This window comes from Pseudophryne corroboree, chromosome 11, assembly GCF_028390025.1.
Source record: "Pseudophryne corroboree isolate aPseCor3 chromosome 11, aPseCor3.hap2, whole genome shotgun sequence".
NCBI lineage: Eukaryota > Metazoa > Chordata > Amphibia > Anura > Myobatrachidae > Pseudophryne > Pseudophryne corroboree.
Window position 1 is genome coordinate 143,674,930 of NC_086454.1, and position 18,417 is coordinate 143,693,346.

At 44.8% G+C, this 18,417-nt stretch overlaps 1 protein-coding gene across 3 annotated transcripts in view; it reads left to right on the forward strand.

Moving 5' to 3' along the window:
• Positions 1-18,417, forward strand: part of RTN3 (reticulon 3) — a 129,932-nt gene that overhangs the window by 68,690 nt on the left and 42,825 nt on the right. For all 3 annotated transcript variants that reach the window (XM_063944898.1, XM_063944896.1, XM_063944897.1), the window contains exons 4-7: positions 8,106-8,313; positions 9,702-9,840; positions 13,615-13,684; positions 13,771-13,817. In XM_063944898.1, the coding sequence (XP_063800968.1) occupies positions 8,106-8,313; positions 9,702-9,840; positions 13,615-13,684; positions 13,771-13,817 (464 nt within the window). The remainder of the gene's footprint in view (positions 1-8,105; positions 8,314-9,701; positions 9,841-13,614; positions 13,685-13,770; positions 13,818-18,417) is intronic.

Genomic DNA, 18,417 nt, shown 5'->3' on the forward strand with positions numbered 1-18,417 from the left:
GCTTTTATAGAGTTGTATCTTATTATCAGATAGCAGGGACCTCATGCCATTTTCTGAGCAAATGACTGCTCATATACTGTTTTGGTTATACAAGTCAGAATCAATCGCTAGATCATAAGGCAGCTGATCACTTAGGGCTCATACCTGTAATAATATTGGTCCATTGTGTAAAAACTGCTACTTGTGTGACCAGCTTTAGTAATAGGGCTTTTTTCTCATGTTTTATTTTCAATTACTATCCCGCTGTGCTCTGGGTACTTCCAGCATTTTGGCACCAGATCTGTTATTTTACTGGGCCCTAATAAAGGTGTAACAGAATCTGCTGCATACGAGTGGACATCGGATAGCAAACAAAAAAGTGGCTTAATTAGAACTAATAGTAATTTAACAGACAGTGCTATGTGACTACCGTGGCAGCCACAGTCACGTGGCACATGATGTAGATGGCAGAGAGGCTTGTGAGCACCCCTTTGAGCTCTCACATCCTCCCTCTCTGTCTCCACGCCCTTCCATCACATGAAATAGTGGGAGTTGGAGAACAGGTGTTTGGCAGCCATAACAGTTTTCCATCCAGAGCTTAGAATGAATGAGTCCTTTTTCTTAGCTATCCTCCTATAACTGACTACCAGATGCATGCTACTTTGGCTTGCTTTAAAGACCTAAAAACTGCGATGATGCTTTAAGATCTGAAAACCCCCTATTACAGCCTTGTACAAATTTTATTTTTTTATTTAAATCCTGATTATAGAGCGTATAGCGAGCATTTTGAAATAGTTTGGTTGATTGAGATTTCACGCTGTAATATTTGCGTAAAGCAGAATGAGGTTGCCCCTGTTACGCACAGAACAGAGCAGGTATGTTAGTCACAGAACACTGCTAAATACAGCAAATGACGGAGCGTATGGGGGTGTCTGAAGTATTGTTTTTGGGAATGGATTTAGTAAATGGTCTTTGGTAAAGAACACAGGAGAAATAAAAGTGCAGGTTGGGTTTTTCCAGTGGCGTTTAATGGCCCTTTGTGTATTTGTCGCACAGCATGCTATGCTCTTTGGACTGTGAACTGGATTGCTTACTGATAGAATAGAAATGCAAACTGTTCCAAAGCTAGTACACTTGTTAATGACATGGCTACTTAGGTTAGTGTGTGTAGACAAGCAATTCAGTTCTCAGTTCCTGTATGCTTAACCTACTTCTCGACATGCAACCAGCTTGGTTTCTTTGTGTGTGCTGGGAGAATCTCAGGTGTGGAATCAGTGATGGTTCATATCCTTTGCTATGTGAGGGTTGGGCAGAATTTTCAGAAAGTTAGGGTCCTCCTAGCAGATTCTTAAAGAAAACTGACACGCATGAGGGGCATGGTGTACTAGTTTGTAGCCAGTATATACCAGCTGCGAACAGTGCAGTTTCTCTAACGTCCTAGTGGATGCTGGGGACTCCGTAAGGACCATGGGAATAGACGGGCTCCGCAGGAGACTTGGGCACTTTAAGAAAGAATTTATATTCTGGTGTGCTCTGGCTCCTCCCTCTATGTCCCTGCTCCAGACCTCAGTTTGAATCTGTGCCCGGACGAGCTGGGTGCTGTTCAGTGAGCTCTCCTGAGCTTGCTGTAAGAAAGTATTTTGTAAGGTTTTTTATTTTCAGGGAGCTCTGCTGGCAACAGACTCCCTGCATCGTGGAACAGAGGGGAGAGAAGCAGCCCTACTCTCTGAAGATAGATCCTGCTTCTTAGGCTACTGGACACCATTAGCTCCAGAGGGATCGTACACAGGATCTCACCCTCGTCGTCCGATCCCAGAGCCGCGCCGCCGTCCCCCTCGTAGAGCCGGAAGACAGAAGCCGGGTGAGTATGAGAAGCAAAGAAGACTTCGAAATCGGCGGCAGAAGACTCCGTTCTTCACATGAGGTAACGCACAGCACTGCAGCTGTGCGCCATTGCTCCATACACACCTCACATACTCCGGTCACTGTAAGGGTGCAGGGCAAAGGGGGGGGGGCGCCCTGGGCAGCATATGGACCTCTGTTGGCAAAAATAAACATATATATACAGTTGGACACTGTATATATGTATGAGCCCCCGCCAAAAAGATATATATATTTTAGCGGGACAGAAGCCCGCCGTCGAGGGGGCGGGGCTTCTCCCTCAGCACTCACCAGCGCCATTTTTTCTCCACAGCTCCGCTGAGAGGAAGCTCCCCAGGCTCTCCCCTGCAGATCACGGTAGAAAAAGGGTAAAAAGAGAGGGGGGGCACATAATTAGGCGCTAAAAACACAAATACAGCAGCTACTGGGTTAACATTAAGTTACTGTGTTATTCCTGGGTTATATAGCGCTGGGGTGTGTGCTGGCATACTCGCTGTCTCACCAAAGGGCCTTGTGGCGGAACTGTCTTCAATAAGGGCATTCCCTGTGTGTGTGGTGTGTCGGTACGCTTGTGTCGACATGTCTGATGAGGAAGGCTATGTGGAAGCAGAGCGGGAGCAAATGAATGTGGTGTCTCCGCCGACGCCTGATTGGATGGATATGTGGAAGGTTTTAAATTATAATGTTAATTCCTTGCATAAAAGGTTAGACAAAGCTGAAACCTCAGGACAGTCAGGGTCCCAACCCATGCCTGATCCTATGTCGCAGAGGCCGACAGGGTCTCAGAAGCGCCCACTATCCCAAATTATTGACACGGATACCGACATGGATTCTGACTCCAGTGTCGATTACGATGATGCAAAGTTACAGCCTAAATTTGCTAAATCCATCTGTTATATGATTATAGCTATTAAGGATGTGTTGCGCATCACAGAGGAACCCCAGTCCCCGACAGGAGGGTTCATATGTATGGGGAAAAGAAGCCGCAGGTAACTTTTCCCCCCTCACACGAGCTCAATGAGTTATGTGAGAAGGCTTGGGAATCTCCAGATAAAAAACTGCAGATTTCCAAAAAGATTCTTATGGCGTATCCTTTCCCGCCAACGGACAGGTTACGCTGGGAATCCTCCCCTAGGGTGGACAAAGCTTTGACACGCTTATCCAAGTAGGTAGCCCTGCCGTCACAGGATACGGCTACCCTCAAACATGCTGCGGATCGCAAACAGGAGGTTACCCTGAAGTCCATTTATACACATTCAGGTACCTTACTGAGGCCGGCAATCGCGTCGGCTTGGGTGTGTAGTGCTGTAGCAGCTTGGACGGATACCTTATCTGAGGGACTTGATACCTTAGACAAGGATACTATATTAATGACCCTGGGGCATATTAAAGACGCTGTCCTTTATATGAGAGATGCTCAGAGAGACATTAGCCTACTAGGTTCTAGAATAAATGCTATGTCGATTTCTGCCAGAAGGGTCCTGTGGACTCGGCAATGGACAGGTGATGGCGACTCAAAAAGGCACATGGAGGTTTTACCTTACAAGGGTGAGGAATTGTTTGGGGAAGGTCTCTCGGACCTGGTCTCCACAGCTACGGCTGGAAAGTCAAATTTTTTGCCATATGTTTCCTCACAACCTAAGAAAGCACCGTATTACCAAATGCAGTCCTTTCGATCACAGAAAAACAAGAAAGTCCGAGGTGCGTCCTTTCTTGCCAGAGGCAGGGGCAGAGGAAAGAAGCTGCACAACACAGCTAGTTCCCAGGAACAGAAGTCCTCCACGGCTTCCACTAAATCCACCGCATGACGCTGGGGCTCCACAGGCGGAGCTAGGCCCGGTGGGGGGGCGCGTCTCCGAAATTTCAGCCACAGGTGGGTTCACTCACAGTTGGATCCCTGGGCAATAGATGTTGTGTCTCAGGAATACAAGCTGGAATTCGAAGAGATGCCCCCTCACCGATACCTCAAGTTGGCCCTGCCAGCTTCCCCCTTAGAGAGGGAAATTGTGTTAACTGCAATTCACAAATTGTATCTTCAACAGGTGGTGGTCAAGGTTCCCCTCCTTCAACAAGGAAAGGGTTATTATTCGACCATGTTTGTGGTACCGAAACCAGACGGTTCGGTCAGACCCATATTGAATTTAAAATCCCTGAACGTGTACCTAAAAAGGTTTCGGTTCAAGATGAAATCGCTGAGAGCGGTATTGCAAGCCTGGAAGGGGGGGATTTTATGGTGTCTCTGGACATAAAGGATGCATACCTTCATGTCCCCATTTATCCACCTCATCAGGCGTACCTCAGATTTGTGGTACAGGATTGTCATTACCAATTTCAGACATTGCCGTTTGGTCTCTCCACGGCTCCGAGAATATTTACCAAGGTAATGGCGGAAATGATGGTACTCCTGCGGAAGCAAGGGGTCACAATTATCCCATACTTGGACGATCTCCTCATAAAAGCGAGGTCAAGAGAGCAGTTGCTGATCAGCATAGCACGTTCTCTGGAAGTGTTATGGCAACACGGCTGGATTCTGAATATTCCAAAGCCGCAGTTGGTTCCTACGACTCGTCTGCCCTTCCTGGGCATGATTCTGGACACAGGCCAGAAAAGGGTTTATCTCCCGATAGAGAAGGTTCAGGAACTCATGACACTGGTCAGGGACCTATTAAAACCAAAACAGGTGTCAGTGCATCACTGCACTCGAGTCCTGGGAAAGATGGTGGCATCGTACAAGGCCATTCCCTTCGGCAGGTTCCATGCGAGGACCTTTCAATGGGACTTACTGGACAAATGGTCCGGATCACATCTTCAGATGCATCGGTTAATCACCCTATCCCCCAGGTCCAGGGTGTCTCTCCTGTGTGGTGGCTGCAGAGTGCTCACCTTCTCGAGGGCCGCAGATTCGGCATTCAGGACTGGATCCTGGTGACCACGGATGCAAGCCTCAGAGGGTGGGGAGCAGTCACACAGGGAAGAAATTTCCAAGGTCTGTGGTCAAGTCAGGAGACTTGCCTTCACATCAACATCCTGGAACTAAGGGCCATTTGCAACGCCCTACGTCAAACAGAGGCCCTGCTTCGCGGTCAACCAGTTCTGATTCAGTCAGACAACATCACCGCTGTGGCTCATGTAAACCGACAAGGCGGCACAAGGAGCAGGGTGGCGATGGTGGAAGCCACCAGAATTCTTCGCTGGACGGAGAATCATGTAAGAGCACTGTCAGCAGTGTTCATCCCGGGGGTAGACAACTGGGAAGCAGACTTCCTCAGCAGGCACGACCTCCACCCGGGGGAGTGGGGACTTCATCAAGAAGTCTTCGCACAGCTTGCAAGTCGGTGGGAACTGCCACAGGTGGACATGATGGCATCCCGCCTCAACAGGAAACTACAGAAGTATTGCGCCAGGTCAAGAGACCCTCAGGCGATAGCTGTGGACGCCCTTGTAACACCGTGGGTGTTCCAATCGGTCTATGTATTTCATCCTCTTCCTCGCATACCCAAGGTGTTGAGAATCATAAGAAAAAGAGGAGTGAGAACAATACTCATTGTTCCGGATTGGCCAAGAAGGACTTGGTATCCAGATCTGCAAGAAATGCTCACAGAGGACCCGTGGCCTCTTCCTCTAAGATAGGACTTGTTGCAACAAGGGCCCTGTCTGTTCCAAGACTTACCGCGGCCGCGTTTGACGGCATGGCGGTTGAACGCCGGATCCTAGCGGAAAAAGGCATTCCGGATGAAGTCATTCCTACGCTGATAAAGGCTAGGAAGGACGTGACAGCTCAACATTATCACCGTATTTGGCGAAAATATGTTGCTTGGTGTGAGGCCAGGAATGCCCCTACGGAGGAATTCCAGCTGGGCCGTTTCCTTCACTTCCTACAGTCAGGAGTGACTTTGGGCCTGAAATTGGGTTCCATTAAGGTCCAGATTTCGGCCCTATCCATTTTCTTTCAAAGAGCTGGCTTCTCTACCTGAAATTCAGACGTTTGTGAAGGGAGTGCTGCGTATTCAGCCTCCTTTTGTGCCCCCGGTGGCACCTTGGGATCTTAACGTGGTGTTGAGTTTCCTGAAATCCCACTGGTTTGAACCGCTTAAAACGGTGGAATTGAAATATCTCCCGTGGAAGGTGGTCATGCTATTAGCATTGGCTTTGGCTAGGCGTGTGTCAGAATTAGCGGCTTTGTCACATAAAAGCCCCTATCTGGTTTTCCATGCAGTCTATCCGAATTGCGGACCCGTCCACAATTTCTGCCAAAAGTGGTTTCATCCTTTCATATAAACCAACCTATTGTGGTGCCTGTGGCTACTACTGACTTGAAGGACTCAAAGTTACTTGATGTGGTCAGGGCTTTGAAGGTTTATGTATCCAGAACGGCTAGGGTCAGGAAAACAGAATCTTTGTTTATCCTGTATGCTTCCAACAAGCTTGGTGCTCCTGCTTCAAAGCAAACTATTGCTCGCTGGATCTGTAATACGATTCAGCAGGCTCATTCTGCGGCTGGATTGCCGCTGCCTAAATCAGTTAAGGCCCATTCCACTAGGAAGGTGGGCTCTTCTTGGGCGGCTGCACGAGGGGTCTCGGCATTACAGCTGTGCCGAACGGCTACTTGGTCAGGTTCAAACACTTTTGCAAAGTTCTACAAGTTTGATACCCTGGCTGAGGAGCACCTTGTGTTTGCTTATTCGGTGCTGCAGAGTCATCCGCACTCTCCCGCCCGTTTGGGAGCTTTGGTATAATCCCCATGGTCCTTACGGAGTCCCCAGCATCCACTAGGACGTTAGAGAAAATAAGATTTTACTTACCGGTAAATCTATTTCTCGTAGTCCGTAGTGGATGCTGGGCGCCCGTCCCAAGTGCGGACTTCTTCTGCAATACTTGTATATAGTTATTGCTGCAATAAGGGCTATGTTATTGTTGCATCAGGGTTGAACTGATGCTTTGTTGTTGTTCATACTGTTGACTGGGTAAGCTTATCACAAGTTATACGGTGTGATTGGTGTGGCTGGTATGTATCTTGCCCTGGATTACCAAAATCCTTTCCTTGTACTGTCAGCTCTTCCGGGCACAGTTTCTCTAACTGAGGTCTGAAGGAGGGACATAGAGGGAGGAGCCAGAGCACACCAGAATCTGAATTCTTTCTTAAAGTGCCCATGTCTCCTGCGGAGCCCGTCTATTCCCATGGTCCTTACGGAGTCCCCAGCATCCACTACGGACTACGAGAAATAGATTTACCGGTAAGTAAAATCTTATTTTTCTCAGCATGAACCAGCAATGCTCAGCATATTAACCCACCGCAGCCCAACACGTCACCATAACACATGCATCACTGACAGTTTCTCATTTGTGGACATATGTAATAAAGCTTGGAGAGTGATAAAGTACCGACCAATTAGCTCCTAACACCTTTTTCAAACAGCCTATAAACTGACAGGAGCTGGTTGGTACTTTATCCCTCTCCAAGCTTTGTTACAGATGTCCTGTTCAGAGCTAGAAATTGCGTTTGGCTGGTATAGAAATGTACGTCTGAGTGGATAATAGTTTCTGAGCATACAGTATGTAACCAGCTGAATGGGCTGTGACTTGGGAGTGTGTGAAAACCATGTCAGTAGCATCTATTCACCCAAAAAAGATTAGCTGGCATGGGTTGTGAATTCACTTAGTCGCTCTACTTGGAAATAAAGAGATCTCTAACATAACTGTAACCATATTATATATTGTAAACCACATACCCAACTGTTCTGTATGCTTTATATATTACTTGTAGCAACCAGCAACTCTCTGGTGGCTGACTGAAGTGTTAACACATACTAGCAAATGTCTGCTCATTCTCCATCTGCTCTACTAGAAGTGCCAGCAGCTACTAACTGCAACTGCTGTGTCTAGTACATTGTTCCTCCAAGCTGGGAACAGCTCTTACCGTCACTGGTGCTTTAAGTGGAGCCAGTGAGAACTTCCAAGCTGGCCTGCTCCCACCTTTAACTTACAGATGAAGTCAGACAGAACCAGCTGTGTAGTGGTTAGGACCAGGGTCTGCAATAAAACACCCCGTGTCCCCATGTTGAAAATGTTACTCTACATAATGCTATCCTAAGTATCCATGTACACGTAGAACATTGTTTTAGCTTGTATTAGATGAACAGCACTGTGGGGTACAATGGTATAGACTGTGTTTGAGTTAAAATACAGATGACTAAATCATTAGCCTGAGATAAACGGTAACATGGTCTGTTTCTCTTCTTTCCCAGTTCATGACCTGCTGTTTTGGAGAGATGTAAAGAAATCTGGAATGGTTTTCGGAGCGACGATGGTGCTGCTCTTGTCATTGGCAGCCTTCAGCATAATTAGTGTAATTTCCTATTTCATTTTGTCCCTGCTGACCGTCACAATTAGCTTTCGCATCTACAAATCTGTCATGCAAGCCGTCCAGAAGTCTGAGGAGGGTCATCCTTTCAAGTAAGGGTATTATGGAAATATGTCGTCTTTCTCCAGCCAGTAGTCGCATTCTGTTACAATGTAAACGTTGCCTTGCGCGTGTTCTGCATGTCACTGGATGGCAGTCTCTGTGGCACTTTTTTTTTACATTCCATTTATAATTGAGAAGTGGCAGTTGTGTTCTTTTTCTGTGATTGTTAGCCTTATGCTATGTGAGAATGCATTCACAGTAATTTGTTATATATCCGATCTATTACAATGATCTAGACCAGAGTTTCCCAAACGCGGTCCTCAAGGCACCCCAACAGTCCAGGTTTTAGGTATATCCGTGGCTCAGCACAGATGGTTAAATCAAATTGACAAAGGTGCTAATTAAGTCACCTGTGGCCAAGCATGGATACATTTAAAACCAGGACCATTGGGGTGCCTTGAGGACCGCGTTTGTGAACCTCTGATCTAGGCTGTACGAAAGCACCAACATCTAAGGGACTAGGTTCAGTTTTGTTCAGCTCTTGGTCTCTGCAGAGTGTCTGGAGTGTACAGTCACTAGGAACCAACAAGTTTTGTTCAGCTCTTGGTCTCTGCAGAGTGTCTGGAGTGTACAGTCACTAGGAACCAACACACTGCATCAATGGATACACTCTAAAAGGAAACAAATAATTTCCATTTTAGCTGCCGGATCCAGATTGCATTAGTTCTACATTATGTAGACAAGTGATTGGAATTCCCTCCCCCCTCCCCCAACCCGCGTGCACAAGCAAAATGGTGTGTTCCTGCAGCAGACACTTGTTCGTGAAGGTATAAAATGGGTAGGGAGACACTGACTAGATAAATTGCTAATGAAATGGCTTGGCGGAAGGAGCTAAACGAATTTGAAAAGAGGACATTTCAGTAACCCGGATGGACTGGCCAGATCATAACTCTATTGAGGATCTCCTGGATGAATTGGAGCGATGGGTGTGTTCTAGACTGACCCAACTTTCTTCCGTGTCGCAGTTGGAACTTGTAGACTGTTTGCCAAGAGTGTCTGCAGTAATCACTGCACATGATGGACCTACAAAGTATAAAATCTTATTGCTCTATTTGCTGTCAGTGTCCAATCACTTTTGTCTACATAATGTACCAGTGTTGATGCAGACTAGTGTACATACTTGTAAAGTTCTCACTATTGGCACTTTCATACTAGAAAGGCTGAGAAATTGCTGTAACTCAAGTGTATGATGTCAGTGCACCTGGTCTATTGGGATTTCCTTGTGATAATTATTGGTCAGATTTCTCAGGAAGTGGGAATGTTAATTTTACTAAAAAAAGGTCTTAAAGTTGTTGGTTGCTAAGTAGACTGTTTTCAGTTATTTGTAGATTGTTGACTGAATTTTGCCCACCCAGCCTTAATATTTGTGGTTTCACAGGGTTCTACTGGAAAAGGACATCACTTTGTCCTCCGACAGCTTCCAGAAGATACTGAATGCATCCCTTGTTCACATCAACCGTGCTGTGAAGTACATCATGAGACTCTTTCTTGTGGAGGATCTTGTAGATTCATTGAAGGTGAATAACATCCTTATACTGCTGGGACTGCAAAGCTAAAAGCATATCTTCATAGGGGAAGAGACAAAAATTATTCTAAAGCCTGCTTCCATAAATGTATTTGTGAACCCATGTGGTTTAAGTTATAGGGCGGAATTAAATTATTTTCACTAGCAGCTGTCAGTGCGAGTGGAAAAAATCATCCCCCCAATCTACTGTCACTTTCAATGTTTAATGATTATTACACGTATCACTTAAGATATTTGCAAGGTCTATGCTCTCTACTCTGAATTAAAACTAAAAAGTTGGACAGTGGCCACAGTGTCCTGCTGATTTTGCAGTGAGTTCCTGGTGTGCCGCCATCCGATATAATATGTATGTATATATATATATATATATATATATATATATATATACATACATACATACATACATACATACATACATACAGTGCCTTGCTAAAGTATTCACTCCCCATGGCTTTTTCCCTGGTTTGTTACATTGCAACCTGTAATTTAATTATTTAGTTTTGTTTTAAATCTAAATTTTATGTGATGGATCTGTACAATATAGTACAAAAAAGTTGGTGAAGTGAAATGAGAAAAAATTTATATAAAAAAGGAATTTTTATAAATAGAAATTTGAAAATTGCTATGTGCATGTGTGTTCACCCCCTTTGCTATGAAGCCCCTCAAAAGTTCTTGTGCAACCTAATTATCTTCAGAAGTCACATAATTAGTGAAATGAAGTCCACCTGTGTGCAATCTAAGTGTCACATGATCTGTCAGTATAAATACACCTTTTCTGAAAGGCCCCAGAGGCTGCAACACCACTAAGCAAGAGGCATCACACAATGAATACCAAGGAGCTCTCCAAACAAGTCAGGGACAAAGTTGTTGAGAAGTACAAGTCGGGGTAGGGTTATAAAAAAAAAAAAAAAAAAAATATCCAAATCTTTGATGATCCCCCGGAGCACCAGCAAATCAATCCTCTTCAAATGGGAAAGAACATGGTACTGTAACAAAGTAACATAGTAATTGAGGTTGAAAAGAGTCAAATGCCCATCGTGTTCAACCTGTATTCTATATTAAGTTGAGTTGATTTTACTGTACCTGCTGAAGAATGTAAGTCATGTTACACCTAGTTTAACAACGTAAATATTTTAAATGTTGTAACATTGGATATCTTTTTCAATCAGAAATTCATCCATTTTTAAAAACAATGTTTTTACAGAGTCCACCCTTACCACTTTCTCTGGCAAGGAATTACAAATCCTTATTGCCCTAACAGTAAAGAACCCTTTCCTCCGTTGCGTACAGAATTTTTTTTCCTCCAGCCTCAACGAGTGCCCACGTGTCCTAAACATAGTTCTTTTAATAAGTAATTCCTCTGATAACTTTGTAGTGCTCCTTTACATATTTGAAGACATTAATTATGTCTCCTCTTAGACGCCTCTTTTCCAGTGTATACATATTCAGCCTAATAAGCCTTTCCTCGTAATCCATTTTTTTTTTTTTTTTTAATACAGTGGTGCCCAAAACTTAACACAATATTGCAGGTGTGGGCGTACCAATGATTTGTACAGCGGCAGGATTACATCCTCGTCCCTTGTCTCAATTCCCCGTTTTACGCACGCAAGCACCTTACTTGCCTTCTTTACTGCGTTTTGACATTTGTATACGGTTATTAAGCTTATTATCAATGAGTACTCCCAAATCTTTTTCCAAAACTGTTACCCCTAGACTTTCCCCGTTTAATGTGTAGGATGCGAGTTTGTTTTTAGTCCCGAAATGCGTAATCTTGCATTTTTCTATATTGAAACTCATTCTCCATTTAGACGCCCAGATTTCAAGTTTAGATAAGTCATTCTGCAGAGACTCCACATCTATTTCTGAATTAATTACCCTACACAGTTTAGTATCATCTGCAAAGATTAAAACAGTGCTTTCCAGGCCTATTTCTAGGTCATTGATAAATATGTTGAACAGTAGTGGCCCGAGTACGGACCCCTGTGGTATTTTGCTCACTACTAGTGTCCAACTTGAAGACTTGCCGTTGACCACTACTCGCTGTACCCTGTTGTCCAGCCAGTTACTTATCCATGTACAAACAGTTTTTCCTAGGCCAAGCTCCTTTAATTTGATGTTTAGTCTCTTGTGAGGCACTGTGTCGAAGGCTTTTGCAAAATCTAAGTAGACCACATCCACTGCTTTTCCTTGGTCAAGATTGTCGCTCACTTCCTCGTATAAGTTAATTAAGTTAGTTTGACATGATCTGTCCCTCACAAACCCATGCTGGTTCTTGCTAATAATCTTAGTAGTCTGCAGATATTCCTGTATGCTATCCCTTAGAATTCTTTCCAATATTTTCCCCACTATAGATGTCAAACTAACCGGTCTGTAGTTACCCGGATGATTTTTTTTAGCCCTTTTTAAATAATGGCACTACCTCTGCTATACGCCAATCCTTCTGTACCATGCCAGATCTAATTGAACTATTGAAAATCAATAGTTCAATTAGACCTGCCAAGAGAGGGCCGGCCACCAAAACTCACAGACCAGGCAAGGAGGGCATTAATCAGAGAGGCAGCACAGAGACCAAAGGTAACACTGAAGGAGCTGCAGAGTTCCACAGCAGAGACTGATGTATCTGCGCATGTGACCACAATAAGCCATACACTCCATAGAGCTGGGCTTTATGGAAGAGTGGCCAGAAAAAAGCCATTACTTAGTGTTAAAAATAAGAAGGCACGTTTTTGAGTTTGCCAAAATAAGATACCTTTTAAAATAAAAACTGGGAGGGCTTATAAATTGTTAAATAGTGTAACGCTCTCAACTGAGGTATAAGAGATATACAGTATAACAGGTAAAGTTAAACAGTCCTTCTGAGGCCTTGGATTCCAAACTTGAACGTTCTGACACAAGTGTTTACTTTCTTTGTATGAAATCCGATGTAATGAAACATTGTCCAATAAAATATCTGAGCTTGTCTGTGAATTTTTTTGGGGGCTCTTTAAATACATCCTCACACCAATAAGGGTCAATATTAATAGAATAGTATAAAAATATTTTATTAAAACCAATATGCTCACAGGATAAACACAAAAAAGATGCTTACACAGTGTTCTAAAGTGCCGTTAGAGTTCACACGAGAATACATTTGTGTGCCGGGGTATGTGAAAACTATGGCAGTAAACTAAGGCAGTGAATTATTGATGTAAACATTGCATGATGGTTTTTACAAGAGTATTTTGAAGGTATCTGGACTCTGGGTTGACAGCACTTAGGCTGACACCCATTAGGTCGACACCAGAAATAGGTCGACACGACCGTTAGGTGGACATGAGTTTTTCAAAAAAAAAATCTTTACTTTTTCACACTTTAAGATCCACGTGGGCTACAATTGGGAACATTAACCTGTGCCGAGCACAGCGGTAGCTGAGTGAGGCACCTTGCCCGAGGGGACATGATGCACTAATTGGGGTTCCTGGTCACTTTACAGAGAAAACGGCACCAAAAAAACCCCATGAAAAACTCATGTCGACCTTGTTCATATCGACCTATCTCTATTGTCGACCTAGCCACTGTCGACCCGGAGTCATACCCATATAGAAATCTTATGTAAATGTGACTAAAGCTAAAACATCTGTCAGAAGCTGAATACACACTATAGGCATGTTTGATATAAGCATACTTATAAAATAAAGAGATGGTAATATTGGTTAATCTGCAGTGTAGTAATAGACCCTTTCCCTGCTTTGCTTTTCAACTTATTTTGTTCCTTTTCTCCAACCAGCTTGCCCTTCTTATGTGGCTGATGACCTATGTAGGAGCTGTGTTTAATGGCATCACACTTCTAATCCTCGGTAAGATCCTGTTGTGCAATTGTGTAAATTACCTATCACAGTGGGGTTTTTTTTTTTTTTTTCATTTCACTCTTCTCTGTTTTTAGGGGTCCTGGTTGCCTTCAGTGCCCCTGTTGTTTATGAGAAATACAAGGTAAGTTAACCTGTTAAGACCCATTGTCCTATTAATATTACAAACATTTGTGCACATCAAAATTCTATTCATACATATTTGTATACATATAGACCCAATGTCCTATACGTAGGACACGTAATCATTTTGTGACTGAGGCCAGATTTGTAAAAGTATTGGCATATTCATGTTTAAAAAGTTTGTGTAAGTTTATCAATAAATATTTAGAAAATATACGTTTTTGGATTACGGGTTTTAATAGGTTAAAGGGCCACTGAACCTGGTTTTCTAGTTCATATAGGTGTGCTCCCACCTCCATCAGACCAAATGATGCAACTTCCTTTCCAATAAGAGAACTTTGGGAGGAGTGGATGGGTGGAATCCCTACCATTCATACAGTTCTGTGCTGCTTCTTACACACAAGACCCCATGAAGAGGTGGTAGAAAATAGTTGCAAATTACTCAAATAATTGTGCTTGCAGGGATAGCATAGCACATGTGCCGAGCCATACACATTCAGATGCATGCGGTACTACATGGGAAGCATACTGTACGTACCTAGTTTACGACAAGTCCTCATTAGTGTGTATTTGCACCTGTCCTGTAGCAAATGGAAACATTAGACCTATCTATATATGCATATAACTGCAGACCTGAATAAGATGCATTTGGGAATATGCCCTTATTGGACTTCGCCTGTGCGAGTATACCCCTTCCCGTTTCCATTCTTCATCTCCGGCCATATGGCTCGATGCATCTATAATGCATTCCACTCTGCACTAGCTCTTATATGGGCATTTAACTTGCATTGAAAAGTGTGCAGAACTTTTTTGTCATTAACAAATTCACAGTACAGGAATTGTTAACGAAACATATGTGCAAGTCATCTACAGTCCTAAAAACCAGAAAATATTGTGCCAAAATACCTCCATTCGCTTTCAAATAATATGGAAAATATGCCGCAAACGGTCTTTCTGCACCTTCCTCTGAGGCTCTCAGTTACATGGGTGTTGGATCTCTCCTGCTACTGGTAGGACTGAGCAGCAGAATAAGTGGTCACAGAGGGCCCAGCTATTTCGTCCTAGAGGATGTTGGGGACACCAAAAGAACCATGGGGTATAGACGGGATCCGCAGCAGACATGGGCACTTTAAGACTTTCAAAGGGGCGTGACCTGGCTCCTCCCTCTATATCCCTCCCCAGACTCTGTTTAGAAACTGTTCCCTGCGAGACGGAGGCACTCGGGGGAGCTCTACTGAGTTTCTCTGAAAAGACTTATGTTAGGTTTTTTATTTTCAGGTAGGTCTGCTCCCACGAAGCAGGGAGGCTGTAGCCAGCAGACCTCCCTGAACATAAAAAAAAACCTAACATAAGTCTTTTCCTCCTCCACACAAGCAGCGCTGGTCCTTCCTCACAAGCAGCAAGTACCGGGGGCATAAGAAAATGAGGGGGGGCAGAATTAATAGATAAATATAGCGCTGCAGCTCTGGGGCACTTGAGGGTGTTTTTAGACCTGCATTTTGGCACTGGGGTGTGAGCTGGCTTTTTCCCTTTGTGTTCCCTGACAGGCTTTGATTTGGGTGCTGTTTTCAGTGGACGACATGTCTGAAGCAGATTATTCCTCTCGGGGATAATTTATTGGGGACACCAAATGTTTTGGGGGTGGCCCTGTCTGCACCGCCGACTGCTGACTGGTTATCTACTTTGAATACTTTAAATGCAAATGTCACTCTTTTAAATCAAAAGTTTGATCAGTCTGAATCTCAAATCCAGGTGTGGAAGAGATCAATGGAGGACGCTTTATTGCAGGTCCAGGGCCCTCCGGGGTCGCTCAAACGTGGTGTTGACCAATTAGTTTACACAGATACCGACACAGACTCTGAGGCTGATGTCGACTATGCTGATTCCAGATTAGATCCTAAATTAGCTAAGAGTATTCAGTATATGATTGTAGCTGTTAAAGACATATTACATATTGGTGAGGGCCCTATTACACCTGAAACGAGGTTCCTAATTTACAAGGAAAAGAGATGCTCCGTTGCTCCATGTTTTGAACTAAATGACCTCTTTGATGGCATTTGGAACAACCCTGATAAAAAATGTCTAATTCCTAACCGGATCAAGGTGGCGTACCCCTTTCCCGCGCCTGATAGGGAAAAGTGGGAAACACCACCCACAGTTGACAAGGCCCTAGCGCGCTTGTTTAAACAGGTAGCCCTCCCTGCGGCTCAGTCGACGACCCTTAAGGAGCCGGCTGATCGTAAGCAGGAGGCTACTTTGAAAGCTATTTTTACAACCACTGGGACGCAGCTTAGGCCTCTTATTGCGTCAGCATGGGTAAGTAGCGCTATTGAAAAATGGGCTGAAAGTTTGTCTTCTGATTTGGATAATCTTGATAGGGATAGCATCCTAGTGACGCTTGGTTATATGAAGGACGCGGCTGTGTACTTGAAAGAGGCTGCAAGAGATGCTGGCCTCCTGTGTGCTAAGGCTAATGCTATGTCAGTTGCGGCTAGGCGAGCGCTTTGGACTCCCCAGTGGAATGCTGATGCCGATTCCAAGAAAAATATGGAGTCCCTTCAATTTAAGGGAGGTGAACTTTTTGGGGATGGCCTTACTGATTTGGTATCGGCGGCCACCGCGGGTAAGTCAACCTGCGCAACAAAAGAAACCACACTATCAAATGCAGTCCTTTCGGCCCAACAAGTATAAAAGAGGCCGAGGTAATTTCTTCCTTGCTACCAGAGGTAGAGGAAGGGGCAAGAGAACACCCGCCTCCTCGGGTTCCCATGAGCAGAAGTCCTCCCTGGCTTCTGCCAAATCCACCGCATGACGCCGGGTCTCCCCTACAGGAGACCGCACCGGTGTGGGCACGTCTAAAGCTCTTCAGTCAGGTCTGGGTTTGTTCGGACCTAGACCCTTGGGTGTTGCAAATTGTGACCCAAGGGTACAAACTGGAGTTTCAAGACGTTCCCCCTCGCCGTTTTTTCAAATCGACCTTACCAGCTTCGCTTCCAGACAGAGTTCTAGTCTGTGGAGCAATACAAAAATTGTGTCAAAATCAGGTTGTGGTCCCGGTTCCCCTGGCACAGCAAGGGGAGGGCTTTTATTCAAGCCTGTTTGTGGTACCAAAGCCAGATGGCTCGGTAAGACCAATCCTCAACCTGAAATCTCTCTAAATTTTTTCCTGAAGAAATTCAAATTCAAGATGGAGTCTCTGAGCGGTGATCTCCAGTCTGGAGGAGGGGGAATTCATGGTATCATTGGACATAAAGGTTGCATACCTTCATGTCCCCATCTATCCCCCTCATCAAAGGTACCTCAGGTTTGCAATCCAGGATACTCATTACCAGTTTCAGACGTTGCCGTTTGGCCTGTCCACGGCTCCGAGGATTTTCACAAGTCATGGCAGAGATGATGGTTCTCCTCCGCAAGAGAGGAGTTACAATTATCCCATACTTGGACGATCTCCTGATAAAGGCGAGATCCAAAGACAAGTTGGTACAGGACATTGCACTGTCCCTATCGATTCTGCAACAGCACGGCTGGCTCTTAAACTTGCTGAAATCACAGTTAATCCCAACAACCCGGTTGGCGTTTTTAGGTATGATTCTGGACACAGTCCAGCAGAGAGTGTTCCTCCCTATGGAGAAAGCTCTGGAAATTCAGAGTTTGGTAAAATTCATTCTGAAACCAACAACGGTCTCCATTCATCAATGCATTCGGTTGCTGGGGAAGATGGTAGCGGCATACGAAGCCCTCCAGTTTGGGAGGTTCCATGCCAGAGTGTTTCAGTGGGACCTGTTGGACAAGTGGTCCGGATCCCACCTTCATATGCACCGGAGAATAATTCTATCTCCCAACACCAGAATCTCACTCCTGTGGTGGCTCCACAGCTCTCATCTCTAAGAGGGATGCAGGTTCGGGATCCAGGACTGGATCCTAGTGACCACGGATGCAAGTCTCCGAGGTTGGGGAGCAGTCACACAAGGGGTGACCTTCCAAGGAAGATGGTCAGGCCTAGAGACTCATCTTCACATAAACGTTCTAGAGCTAAGGGCCATTTACAACAGCCTTCTGCAAGCGGAGCATCTTCTTCGAAACCGGCCTATCCTGATCCAATCGGACAATGTGACAGCAGTAGCATACATAAACCGCAAAGGCGGCACAAAGAGCAGGACAGCCATGGCAGAAGCCACAAAGATTCTCCGCTGGGCAGAGATACATACAAGCGCTCTGTCAGCAATATTCCTTCCGGGGGTGGACAACTGGGAAGCAGACTTCCTCAGCAGACACGATCTACATCCAGGAGAGTGGAGCCTCCATCAAGAGGTCTTCACACTAGTGACAAGTCTTTGAGGGGTTCCCCACATAGACATGATGGCGTCTCGCCTCAACAGAAAACTTCTGAAGTATTGTTCCAGGTCCAGGGACGTCACCTTGGGTGTTTCTGTCGGTGTACATTTTCCCTCCGCTTCCTCTCATCCCAAAGGTTCTGAGAATTCTAAGAAAAACAAAGATTCCAGCGCTCCTTGTAGTTCCAGACTGGCCAAGGAGAATTTGGTACCCGGATCTTCAGGTGTTACTGGTCGAAGATCCCTGGCCTCTTCCTCTTCGCGAGG